At 36.1% G+C, this 14,146-nt stretch overlaps 1 protein-coding gene across 1 annotated transcript in view; it reads left to right on the forward strand.

Moving 5' to 3' along the window:
* The window catches only part of LOC124594242 (dynein axonemal heavy chain 8-like), a 619,801-nt gene that overhangs the window by 601,011 nt on the left and 4,644 nt on the right, over positions 1-14,146 (forward strand). Inside the window, exons 44-45 of the mRNA XM_047132606.1 lie at positions 6,486-6,607; positions 9,765-9,926. Coding sequence (XP_046988562.1) covers positions 6,486-6,607; positions 9,765-9,926 — 284 coding nt within the window. The remainder of the gene's footprint in view (positions 1-6,485; positions 6,608-9,764; positions 9,927-14,146) is intronic.

The raw sequence follows: 14,146 nt of genomic DNA on the forward strand, positions 1-14,146 counted from the left end.
ACATTGTACAAGTGCCAGATGTCGGTTTGTGGGGTGGAATTCCATCCCTGTTGCAGTAGGTTGGTCAATACAGGGATGGTTAATGCTGTTTGTGGATGATGCTGGAGTTGTCATCTGATGATACCCCACATGTGCTCAATTGGAGACAGATCTGTTGATTGAGCAGACCAAGGCAACATGTTGATACCCTATAGAGCATGGTGGGTTAAAACAGCGGTATGTGGGCGAGTGTTGTCCTGTTGGAAAACACCCGGTGGAATCCTGTTCATGAATGACAGCAAAAAAAGGTCGAATCATCTGACTGACATACAAATTTGCAGCAAGGTGTGTGGGATAACCACGAGTGCTCCTGCTGTTATATGAAATCACATTCTATACTGTAACACCAGGAGGAGGTCTAGTGTGTCTAGCACATGGACAGGCTGGTTGCAGGCCCTCAACTGACTTCCTTCTAACCAACACATGGCCATCACTGGCACCAAGGCAGAACCATCTTCCATTAGAAAACACAACAGACCTCCAACGTGCCCTCCAATGAACTCTCGCTTGACACTACTGATGTCGCAAATAGTGGTGGTTTGCGATCAATGGAATTCTTGCTACAGGCCATCTGGCTTGAAGCTGTCCATAAAGTAACCAATCTGTAACAGTTCATTGTGTCACTGTGTTGCCAACTACAGCTCAAATTGCTGCTGTAGATGCAGTAAAATACACCAGAGCCATTTGCCAAACATAATGGTCTCCCCTCTTGGTAGTGTCACATGGTCATCTAGAGCCTAGTTTTCTTGCAGCCCTTAGATTCTCACGATCACTGCTGCCAGTAATCACCTACAGTGGCTATATTCCTGCCTAGTCTTTCTGAAAAATCACAGAAGTGACATTCAGCTTCTCACAGCCCTATTCCATGACCTTATTCAAACTCAGTTAGGTGTTGACAATGGTGTCTTTGTTGCCTTGAAGGCATTCTTAACTAACATCAATTCACCAAGTCCAGTCTCAAAGGTAACTAATGCTCATAGCCATTCTACACACTACTAACACCACTCTTATGCAACTGGCATGAAATTCGAATAGACATCATCTTTCAGAGGTAGAAACAGGCCTACCAACTTTCACTTACATCGCACAACTCCCCCTTGGTGTTGCAACTCTTTCCATCAGTGTAGTTGGAATTAATTGTGACTACAATGCATGTTTCAACCAAACATTTTTTCTAGGTCATAAAAAATCATGAAAACCAAATCCTGACATTTGTTCTAGGAATTAATCATGCTTAACAGTCAAAATAACATAATTTTTTCTGGTAGATGGAAACTTTTAAAATAGGAAGCTTTCAGGAAAACTAAAATTCTTGCTGAAAAGAGGCACTGAAGGACTTTCAACTGAGGTATATTATTTTACAAATAACTAACTATTTGTTCATAGAAAATATCAGCTTTGTGTGTTCTGTAGGTTTCAAAAATGTTTAATAATTTTAATTCATTTATTCAGCTTACACCATTATCATGGTCAATAATTCTTTAAATAAATAGTTTCCAGATAAACTGAATATGATTTGTAATTATAAATGACGACATTATGTAGTGAATGATTAAGTTTTGTGAACATGAATAAGAAATTCACCATTTCACATAACTATAACATATGTATCACATATATAATCAGAAAAAATGCTGATATATTTAAGGACATGGAACCATGCCCCAAATTTCTACATTTTATGTAGACTTTCTCTCTCTCTCTCTCTCTCTCTCTCTCTCTCTCTCTCTCTCTCTCTCTCTCTCTCCCTCTCTCTCTTGCTAAGCCAATCAAGGCACTTCACAAGATGTTTCAATCGATAACACATATGCTAATGATGGATTGGGCAGTTTTAAAATTTTGGTCTGAACCAGAAAATCATGACTAAGGGTGTCTGAATATGACACATGCTTTTAAATTGACAGTGTTGGCTTAGAACTTTTCAGCTACCTATTCTGAATAGAATTGTGAATCCTTTTTTTTAATGTTTGTATGTGCTATAGGAGATCTGTTTGTGGACTAGGACTGGAGGGTGGTACCTACCTGTTAAGGCCATAGTAAGACCTTGAGCATAAAGGGCAAGGGACTGCTCATCATTGCAGATACAATTTCCTCTGGTGGCTACTTTTATAAGAGTGACTTTTGAGGTACCATTGATGGTTGGTGAGCTTATAAAGCCCAAAGATCTTTACAGAGTCATCCAAGTATTAAGGGTCAGCAGGCGGGAAAATGACACTCTGAGCTGAAATGTACCACATGAAATGAATGGAAGCGAGGGTGTAAAGATCATGGAGGAATGAGGATAGAAAGTCATGGCACTGGGTCCAGATCATGAATCACTGAACTGGAACAATACAAGGGGGTTAAGATCTTGGGTGGCTGGAATAGCTTCCTTTAGATGGACCATTAACAGGTTGACTTATGAGGAGGCCATTGATGCTATTATAAATACTACACAATACTGTATTTTTTTCTTACCTACCCTGGCTTCTCTATTAAATCCCATTTGTCATGAGTCTTTCAATTTAAAAACATGGATTGTTACCAGGTTTTATATGAATGAACATGTATGAAAAATTTCTTATCTGTTCAGCAAAAATATATTAATTCTGATACATTAATTTCAATCAGCAGCATTACTAATTTCTTATTTTGCAATTGGTCAAAAAGTTAGTAAAATTATTCATTTAAGGATATGAGATACACTCAGTTACAAATGTGTTGAAAGAGTAACTGTAGGATACAACATTAAATTTTGGTATTTTAGCATAATAACTGCGAGAGAATGTTGAATTTTTTTCCCTCCTCAATGTTGATCATCACAGATAACCTACAAATTTCAGCCAGACTTCACAGTAGTGTTTTGTCTGTAAAAATATCTGTTATTGTTGAAGCTATATCACGACATCTTTTTACCTCGTTTAAAGTGATTTTACTTTCAAAACTGTGGAATTCTTTACTATACAAATAAAAAATGAATGACACAGAGGCAGCACAGATTCAGAAACACAACTGGCTCTTTATTCACACAAAGCCATGAGTACTATTGGTAGGAGATCTCAGATTGATTCCGTATTTCTAGATTTCCAATAGGTTTTTGACATCATTCCTCACAAGCAACTGTAAATTTAATTCCATGTCTATGGAGTATTGTTGCAGTTATGTAACTTGATTCACAATATCATGTCAGAAAGGTCCCAGCTGATAGCAACTGACAGAAAGTAATCAACTAAAACAGAAGTGATATCAAACTTTCTCAAGGAAGTGTTACAAGCCCTCTGCTGTTCCTGATCTATATAAACGATTTACACCACAATAAGATCAGCCCTTTTCGCTTGTTTCAAGATGCTGCTGCTATTTAACATCTAGTAAAGTCATTATAAAATTAAAAACAATTGCAAAATGATTTAGACAAGATATGTATATAGTGCAAAAGGTGACGATAAACTCTAAACAATAAAGAGTTTTAGATTCTGCACAGGAATCCTAAAAGGAGCCTGTAAGAATCTGGTTACATGATAAGTTACACAAATTTAAAGATTGTCAGTTCAACTAAAAACTTTCAGATTACAATTATGGACAACTTAAATGGAAACCATCACACAGAAAATGTTGTAAGGAAGCCAAATGAAAGACTGTATTTCATTGCCACAACACTTAGAAGATGCAATAAGGCACTACCTACACTGTGCTTGTCTGTCCTCTTCTGGGTAGTTGCTGAAGGGTATCAAATCCTTACCAGATAGGATTGATGGTAGACATTGAAATACTTCAATCAGTGGCAGCTCATTTTGTAGTATGGCGAAATAGGGGAGAGAGAGAGATATATCATACTCAAACTGGCTGGCAATCATTAAAATGAAGGTGTTCTTTTCACAAAATTTAAATTATCAACCTTTTCCTCTGAATGCAAAAATATTTTGTTGAAACCCACCTACATAGGGAGTAAGGACCACTACAATAAAATAAGATCAATTAAGAGTTCACATGTAATAATTCAGGTGTTCACTTTTCCCTCAAAGCACACCCAAAAGCGTATGATTTTCATATTAGGTGCATCGTGCTGCTGCCCACTTCCAGGTACTCCATATCAGTGACCTCAGTAGTCATTAGACATAGTGAGAGAGCGGTATGGGGAGCTCCACAGAACTCATGGGCTTTGAACATGGTCAGGTGATTGGGTGTCACTTTTGTCATACGTCTGTATGCAAGATTTCCACACTCTTAAACACCCCTAAGTCCACTGTTTCTGATGTGACAGTGAAGTGGAAATGTGAAGGAACACATACAGCACAAAAGAGTATGAGTCAACCTCATCTGTTGACTGACAGAGACTGTCGACAGTTGAAGAGGGTTGTAATGTGTAATAGGCAGACATCTATCCACACCATCACACAGGAATTCCAAACTGCATCAGGATCCACTGCAAGTACTGTCACAGTTAGGCAGGAAGTGAGAAAACTTGGATTTCATGGTCGAGCAGCTGCTCATAAGCCAGTAAATGGCAAATGATGCTTCGCTTGGTGTAAGGAGCGGAAATATTTGATGATTGAACAGTGGAAAAATGTTGTGTGGAGTGACGAATCATGGTACACAATGTGGCGATCCAATGGCAGGGTGTGGGTATGGCAAATGCCCGGTGAACGTCATCTGCCAGCGTGTGTAGTGCCTACAGTAAAATTTGGAGGCGTTGGTGTTATGGTGTGGTCGTGTTTTTCATGGAGGGGGCTTGCAGCCCTTGTTGTTTTGTGTGGCACTGTGTGTGGATGTGCATGATGAATCACACAGAATAATTCTATTTGGTGATGACACAACAATATTAGTAAGTGCAGCAAAAAATGATGATATCCAACATAAAGTAAACTCTTTTACAAATCAATTAAGTAAATGATCCGCAATGAATTAGCTTATAATAAATAACAGAAAAACAGTAGCATTAAATTTCCATAGCTCTTAAAACAATACCCTGTGTTATCCAGATATCACCATCAACCAACAACCCATCATTAATAAAGAAGTAACAAAATTTCTTGGCATATGGATTCAAAGTGACCTAAAATAGGACAAACATGTTAATTCCAAGCTGAATACAGGTTGCTATCTTTTAATGTCTCTAAAAGGATGCATAAATGAACAGGATCTAATGTCTGCCTATTATGCATATTTCAATGCATACCTAAAATGTGGACTCATATTCTGGGGGAATTCACTAGCACCTCTCGGGACCTTCACAATCAAAAAAAAAAAATGCCATTAGGATTATTATAGGGAGCAGAACTGTACAGTTATGTAAATCAATATTTAAAACATTGAAAGATCTACCACTATCTTGTATGTTCATTCTAATGTATATTAAAAGAAATGTAATTGGAAATGATAATGGTATTATAAAAAATTGTAGCTTACATAATCACAACACTAGATTAAAAGGTAATTTGCATTTACTTCCAGCTAATGCTGTTTTATATCAGAAAGGTACATGCTACTTGAGAATAAAATTATTCAACAAGTTGCCAAATTAAATAAAATGTATACTAAATATTAATACTTCCGAACGATCTGTTAGAAAATATCTACAGTACCACCATATCCAGTCAGTAAATGAATACCGGACCTGCAGTAAATGTATAGAGCTGTAACTGATGTAACGTATAACACATAGGACTATATATACTGTAATCCTGAAAAACTCTCTACTGTAATGACCAGAATTAAGTCCAATATCATCTTGTACATTGTACTACAAGTGGTCAAAGGATTAAATAAATAAATAAATAAATATGGTTTTCAATCATCACCCAATCTGGGATTTCAGATAGCTGCTTTTACATGTTGTGCTAACAGATGGCATTACTTCAGTACTTGAGCCAAGCTCGTAACAGTATTTTGCAAAATTGGCACAAAATTGGTTCTTGTCGGGATGTTGGAACAAGAAGGTTCATAACTCTATAATGGTGATGGTCCCAATATATCGGGATGGTGCACTGAAATCAGCATGAAGCTAAATTTTTGCAAGTGAGTTTTTTAATTTTATTGTAAGAATGCATTTTCAATGTAGCTGATTCTCTTTAAATCATTTCTGTGCATTCATTTCATGCAAGAACAAATTTTACACATTTCATTTAGCTCTACTTCAAATCATTGTATCTCAACAACAGATGAAAAATATTGGATTAAAAAAGTTTTGTTTTGACTTTATCAATTTATCTATCTTTGTGCAAAGTTTGAACTGACTCATACAATTTTAAAATATGGAAGTGGTGTACTTAATTTAACTATAAGGATCTCCCTAATTACAAAAATTGATGTTAAAAATCAATGTACATTTTTGTAATTGAATCTGAAATATTTTAGAGATGTTTGTATATTTAATTTAGTCCATGGTCCAGTGCCATTTGTTATCATTACCATCACAGTTTAAAGTAAGGTATGAAACAAAAATTTTCATAATCCACTTAAATTCACAGGTTTTCTGACAGCAATGAGACAGGAGGTAGCAAGAGCACATAAGGGCTGGGCATTGGACGTTGTTACCTTACACAATGAGGTGACAAAGCTCGCATTGGAAGAAGTTCGAATTCCACCAGTTGTGAGTTTCTTTGCAAATAAATGACAGTACTGCTCACTAAGCTTCCACTATGTACCTGCAATTACCAGTTTGCTTAAATTTTATCTTAGAAATGATCTAAAACACTTCCATTAGGTCTAGATGCTGTAGTTAACAGTGTATGAATGACAGGGGCTGCTATTGGCTAGCTTGGATTCTAACTGAGACTATAAAGGCAATAGTGTAGCAGATAATGGACAATAACAAAAGGCAGTTAACTGCATGAAAATGAAAACTGAAGTCAGAAAATTGTTAAAACCACAAGGAGACAGAAAGATTAGCCTTTACTTCTTCAGCAAAGGGAGATTGAATAGGAAAGGTAAGGAAAGAATCTATTCCAAATTGAAGTCAAGTGAGATTAACCTATGACATAGTGGAAGGGAAGCAAAAGTGAAGGAAAAAGCATCAGAAAGAATAGGAGGTCAAATATAGCACATTAGTAAACACTGTACCAATCTCAATTCAGAGGTGTTAGAAAAGATGAGTATATTGAGTGCCTGAGACATACTAGAACATAATGAGAAAAAGAAAGTGGTAAAAATAATGTAATTAAAAATTAATAAGTGGAAGAAAATAGAGAAAACGTGAAAGAGACAGCACCCTTCCTTACAGTCAAAGTACCTATAGTAAACATGTATGTTCTAATACCAAATCCCTCAAGACCTACACCAATAACCTTGTGTTCCCAAACTGTTTTAGCAAAATCAGGACATGACTGAATTTTGAATCGTACAGCCATACTACTAAACAATGGAAAATCCAGGATGGAATAATGGCAGTATAGTGGAGATGTTGAGTCACCGTCAGGCACAACAAAAAAACTGCTAAACAAGTAAGCTTTCAGCCAAAAGACCTGCTTCTTCTGGACTGGAAAACATACACACACACATTCACACAAACACACCTCACACATGTAACCACTGTCTCTGTCTGCCAGCAAACAAAATCATTGGCTTCATTTGTTCTCCATTCAGTAGTCCCACAAAATATTCTATACAGATTTGCTCTGCCTGTTAATTATTTCATTTAGAATATATATACTGTACCATCAGATACTATTCATCTGATCTGTGACAGTTTTTCTTTATATAACGGCTGAAGGTGTAACTTTCTTAAAGTACCCTCACTGGGAACAGACTTTTTGGTACACTTCTCCAGATATAGGTTTTTAACGGGAGTGTTGAGCTTGGAAGAGGAATATCACATGCAATAAATTTCCACTTTATTGTAAAAAAATCATTTCTACTTTTTGAACTCGAAAATGCCAGTTTCTCACTACACTGTTGTCACATTGTAGTTCACTATTCTTAGTATACGTTTCACACCCTTCGTGGTGCTAAATGTGATTTTATTACCATTTCACAAATATTGTCTTGCTTACTCATTTTATATTATTATTATTATTGTTATTATTATTATTATTATTAGAAAAAATTGGCTTGTTATTGATGACTATGTGATAATGGTGTCTTACATTATGACATTATATTTATTTCTTCAGCTATATGTTAAGTGTCAAAACATTTATGCAGAAAGTATTAAAGTACCTTTTCTCCTACTGTAGGATTGACAGTTGATATGTAAACAGTAAGCTTTACAATAGAAATAATTCATCAAAAAATTAAGCTTATTTCGAAATAGCTTTCCTCTCTTATTGTGGGGATTGTGACAAGGAGACTGGAGATGAGTTTTTAGGCTTAAAAATGCTAAACAGGGTGTCCAGTGAGACTAAATAGCCCCAGTACAGATGTATGCCTATTTCAAATGAAGAAACTAAAATGTAGGTCTAACCTCAAGGGCATGAGAAATTATTTAGAATGCTATGAAGCACACATTTATAGTAAATCAAGAAGAAAGATACTCAACTGGGACACGTTTCATGGTATAGGTTGGGTGAGAAATAAAGAAAATGTAATTGATGCATGAAATTGCTGATATTTGAACTGATATTTTATGAGGTAATTCAAATTTTTGGAATAACTCTTCTGTGCCAGGTCCAGTGGGATATACATCTCTTACTATTTTTTGAAAACCAAAATGTGAACATTTGAGTACATGTCTTCCACGAGAAACTTTTTCAAGCCAAAGCATTCAGCAGTGGGTCACAAAGAAAGGGCAAACAAAATCTATCATGTAAGAGTTAAAGAAGTGAAAGAAGAAGAAATGATACAACCGGTGCTGGTGTCAAAAAAAGGTGCTACAAAATCACAATCAGGGATGTTTATATTCATTTCATGATAAATCATTTACAACCATTTAAACAGTGCAAAAAATTAAAGTGCAACACCTAAAGATCTAAGTCCAGCCATAAGGTACAAACATTAGTGTGAACAGAGGAATAATGCCATTTGATACTGGAGGTGTGAAAGCTGATAAGTCACATGCTAATAAGTCACATTTCATGTTTGTCTGTAACAGTGACAAGGTATGAATGTCTTGCAAAGCATGGGACCTCTTGGCAGTGAAGAGAAATTCCAGGCAGGGTGACATTCTAATATCAAAAATATTTATGTAACGTAAGGCATCCTGCAGTACATATACACTGTGTGGTTAACATTGGACAGCCAATCAAAACCCAATCACTAAACCATAAAGGTAGCAAAGTAAAAATAAAAATTATGCATCCAATCACATTGAACTGCATTCTATAAGAAAACAGCACATGTGAGAAGGAGGTCAAGATAAGCAAGCACAGGACAGAAATATATTGTAAGAGGTGAACTTGAGAGAAAACATGTGCTGTAAATGCAAACAAAATTTAGTGGAAGAATTATGGATAAACAATCTTATAGGTCATTGATGTTATGTTCCATAGCAAATTCAGTATTTTGTTGATCTGTCTCATCTGTTTACAGCTATTAATGTTGTTGTTGGCAAATTGGTAGATAAAAAAGCAAAAAATTGGGCTAAACTAAGGGGTTCGTTGATATTTCACTTGAGATTTCATAAATTATTCCTTTCCGTAACTGAGGTTTCATTGGTGTTGCAGCAGAAGTAAATCTGTAGCGCACACACACACACTCACACACACACACACACACACACACACAAATGCCAAAACTGCTATTTACTAACATCTACTATTATCTCCCCCATTATACTAGATCTCATTTCTCTTTTTTCTATCGTTTTTTTACAGGAGGGTGTATACGTGCATGGTCTATTTCTCGAAGGTTGTGGCTGGAACAAAAGAGCTGTAAAACTAGTCGAGTCTCGCCCAAAACAGTTGTTTGTCAATATGCCAGTAGTTCATGTGTTTGCAATTAACAGCACAGCACCTAAGGATCCTAAACTGTATATGGTAAGTAATTGATTATTAGCATGACTTTCCTGGTAATGAGTGTCATCATATACAATGGGAAAATTTTGTGTGTAATAAAGTGAGTGAAATTAATTACAAAAAGTTACACTGATGTTAGCTACCAATTTTAGTAATAAGTGGCACTGAATCTGCATAGACTCAGTTCTCAACTTTTGAGTCCCCATCATCTCTCAGTCACCAAGCTCAGCAATATTTTCTACCTTGTTTATGTTACTCACAGAGAAATTTTTCTTTTTTTCTTTCTGCCATCCCCAAATTGGTACTACTGCATGAAAAAAAAGAGTTTTGTGTAATTTGGGCTCCATAATAAAAGGAGCCACCAGTTCCTAAATGAAGACTCACATAAAAATCTCACTTACTTTTTATCTAAAACTATTACACAAAAGTAGCTGATTAAAATTAATTATTAAATTTATTGTAATAACTTTCAACGTACAATCTAAAACATTACTGCATACAATGTTTGTGAAGGAAATATGATGAAAAAAATTAACTTTTCTTTTAAAGATCCTTATTCTTTTAAAAAGTCTTTTTTATACCCCACAAACTGATGGCAATATTAGATATACTTTACAAAATGCTTCCTTCACCTTCTTCTGCCAGATCATTTGTAACTTTCAGTTTATTGACCAAGAGTAGGGCACTGACAAAATCTTAATTTTTTTGTGCCACTGTGAAAGATTTGTCTTAAGTTGAGTACATACATCCTATACCCACAGTGTTATATTTGCAATATTGATGACCCATTATCTCAGAACCTGTGACAGATAGAGATCTGAAATTTTTGGGATGTATAGCATCACTCATTTTCTGATTACTGAACCAGAATCAAAATGTACAGAGAAATAATTAGCTAGTTATGATTTTTTTTAAATATTGGTCAATATTTTCTTTTAAAAGTCCACTTTTTCTTCTGTAAGTAAAAAACCGTTATGAGTAGAGATGTTTTGGGAGGTTCAGTAGCTGCAGTATACTAAGTGGTAACATAGTGTAAAATTAGAGATACAGGTCAAATAATTTTAAAAATGTCATTTCCGGCAAATCAAGTTCAAACATTTTATTTGATATCAACTGACACGTGGAGGCATGCCAGCTTCTAGAAACAGCCAGGCCCATAATAAGCATTATCTGGATCCTCTTCTTTACTATCCTGCAAACCTAGAAGCTTCCTTCTTTTCCTGCCTCTTGCTTCTTTAGTCATTTCCTCTCCTGCACGCTGGGCTTTCATGATCCTAAGTCGATCCATTCGCTGAAAGGCTTGCAGTGTGTTAGCACCTGGAGTGATACCAAGTTCCTCTAGTACCCCAGTTATTTCCTTTATACCATCATTAAATGTTATCACAGCATCACAAACACCCAAGCGTAGAGTTTTCCTTCCTACAAAGACATTTTTTAGTATGTGGGTTCAAATTACATTACTGAAAGACTCATTCGGGTTTTGCGTTCGATCGTGGAGACATTTGGAAAGAAGGTCAGGATGAGCTAATTCCCTATATATTAGTTTAATAGTTTCCATCACTGCAGATGGTATGCTATTTTTGCGCCTAAATTGTTCCCCACTACCCGCTGTCTGAGCTTTGCGGTACTTGCACCATGAATCAGCACCAGGTGGACAAAGACCATGTATAGGTGTATCATCAGTGGAAGATTTGTGGAAGAATGTAGCCCACACTGCTCGTTTCATCCCTTGTAGGTCATGTGTATTGTTTCTTATTGCCATTCCATAATAATGCTGGAGTTCATCAATGTTTTAGTCTGTAAGTCTTTCTTTACCATTTAAAGTCTTTCCATCTGATACCTTCTCTTTTCCTTTTGTCTGCTTCAATTTTCGGAGGCGTGTTCCCATCCATTTTTTAATGTGGCCCACACATTCAATCTTAACAATCTGCTTATTACCATAATGTTGGCTTTCCACTACTGATTTGTAAGCTTTTGAATCACCACCCCCCAAGTACTCAGTGTAACACACACCTCTCTCTTGTTGTGAACATCTGAACATAGAAACAACTGCAGTAGCCTCCATACCCCCACTAGTTCCCTCATAATTCTTAGCACAATTTGTTTTATGGCTTCCAATTGTTTCATCAACTGATTTACACTGATGACAGTATTTAGTTAGCACTTCAATGTCTAAAACTTTACCAGCGTCAACACTAGTGACAGTTGCAACTGCATTTTTTGATGTGTGACCTCTCTCCTGCCATGTGCCGTCAACTGCCACAGATAAGTCTGTTGTGTTATTTAATTCTACTGCTTCTTTAGCAGCAGCTTTCATAGAAGCAACAGCAACAGATTTGACACATTCACCAATTACTTCTGTGTACTTACTTGATCTGGTTGGTGGGTGTGGCAAGTTCAGCATTGCACATAATACTTCAGCTGCAGCCAATCCTTTCCCAATGCACCTCATTCCATACAGGAATCTAACATTGCTCTCAAACAAGTCATTCTTGTACTTTTCAGAAGTCCAAAATGATGTCGAGAGCCTGCAAACTTAGCACTGAATATCAAGTTTGTTAGCCAGTCCAGTCCTTGCAGATGAGTCCTAAGAGATGCTAATTTGCCCACCACAAACCTTACATGACACAGAATCTTGCAAAACTTGTCCTAACACACTCAAATCTAAAAGAACATAAGCTAAACTATTTTTATCTCTGCCAATAAATAAATCCTCATGGTCTCCAAGTTTCCTCTTTGAAGCACTAGTAGGCGTGTCCTTATCACGTGTCTGTGAAATATCTATTTCAGGATCAACAGTGGATTCAGATTTTGTGATATGCTGATTTCCATGGAAATGTTGCTTCTTAAAACAACCCCTTCTTTTTGTCATGTTGAAAAGAGGTATAAGAGCGTATAATAACACACCAAACCACTATGTTTTCAGTTCAAAGCTTATGAAACACGACAACCACAAAGTAAATAAACAAAATGCATGTGCTATACTGCCATTTCTGTTTACACAGTGCATACAACCTCTTAACACAAGCATTAACATGATTTCAAGGAATAAATACCTGAAAACCACAGCCTTCTAGATTGAATAGTTCAAGAGATAGAGATACTGAGGCAAGTCAGTGCAGAACAACTGGATAATTTTACGCACGCACTATTAACTTTGAAATGATAAAAACTACACTTCCAATTGGAATTTTTCGACAAATATTGAATCAAATTATTCAGGAGAGATCAAATATTAATAAGAGATAATAATCCGAAAATGTCACTTTTTGACCAATTCTGCCATACATACTCCCCTTAAAGAACTCAATCACTCAGGTCAGATCCAGTAAAATAAAACTACAGTAGTCTTCTTTTATTAAGAACTGGCTGATCAATGCCATTATTGACTATTTCTGTGAATTGATCAATTCCTACTTGAACTCTATTAGTTTTTCCTTCTGATGGTTCCCCATAATGCTCAAATGTATTGAACATTTTGATTTTTGAATCAGAAGACAAATTAGGACCAAAGATGCAAAGACGGCAGATTCAGGAGACAGGAACAATAGACAATTTTTCCATTTTTGGAAAATCCCACAAGAGACATCACAATCAACAGTTTGATATTTATAAAGCTGCGAAACAATGCTGAAATCTATATATGGCACTTTGGCTGTGGAAGAGGCAGAGAACCACAATAGATATACACAATGACAGGAAAATACAAATATCATAAACTGTGATGATAATTCAAATTCATCATGGAACACAAACATTTTCAAATAACAAATGCCTTTCACGTTCCACCCTGATAGAGAGCCTCTGGAGCATGGAAACTTCATGAGATACTGCTTTGCCAAGAAAAATCACAATAAACTCTAAAAATTATATATAATGCTCTCGAGATTGCTATTCTCTTGAAGTATCCAGATCAAAATCAAGTGTTCACGACACATTGACCTGACCCAAGTATTACTTGTCTTTTCCATACTTAATTGCAATGGAATTTATTTACATCATTTCCAGACCATTTTTAAATCTTTTTAAGATTATTATAGCCCATCTTCCTCTCAAAAACACTTAAGAGGATAATTTCATATGGATAATGCCTGCCATGCCACATGGGTAGTAGCTATCAGAATATGAACTACTTCCCTGTGACTAAGCCCACAGCAGCAGCAAACCTTGGGGTCATTACTGTTTGATGATGTTTTCTCATCTTACTTGAGGCAATGGAATTTTGTGTCAGTGTTATCAGT

Source organism: Schistocerca americana, chromosome 2 (assembly GCF_021461395.2).
Source record: "Schistocerca americana isolate TAMUIC-IGC-003095 chromosome 2, iqSchAmer2.1, whole genome shotgun sequence".
Taxonomy (NCBI): domain Eukaryota; kingdom Metazoa; phylum Arthropoda; class Insecta; order Orthoptera; family Acrididae; genus Schistocerca; species Schistocerca americana.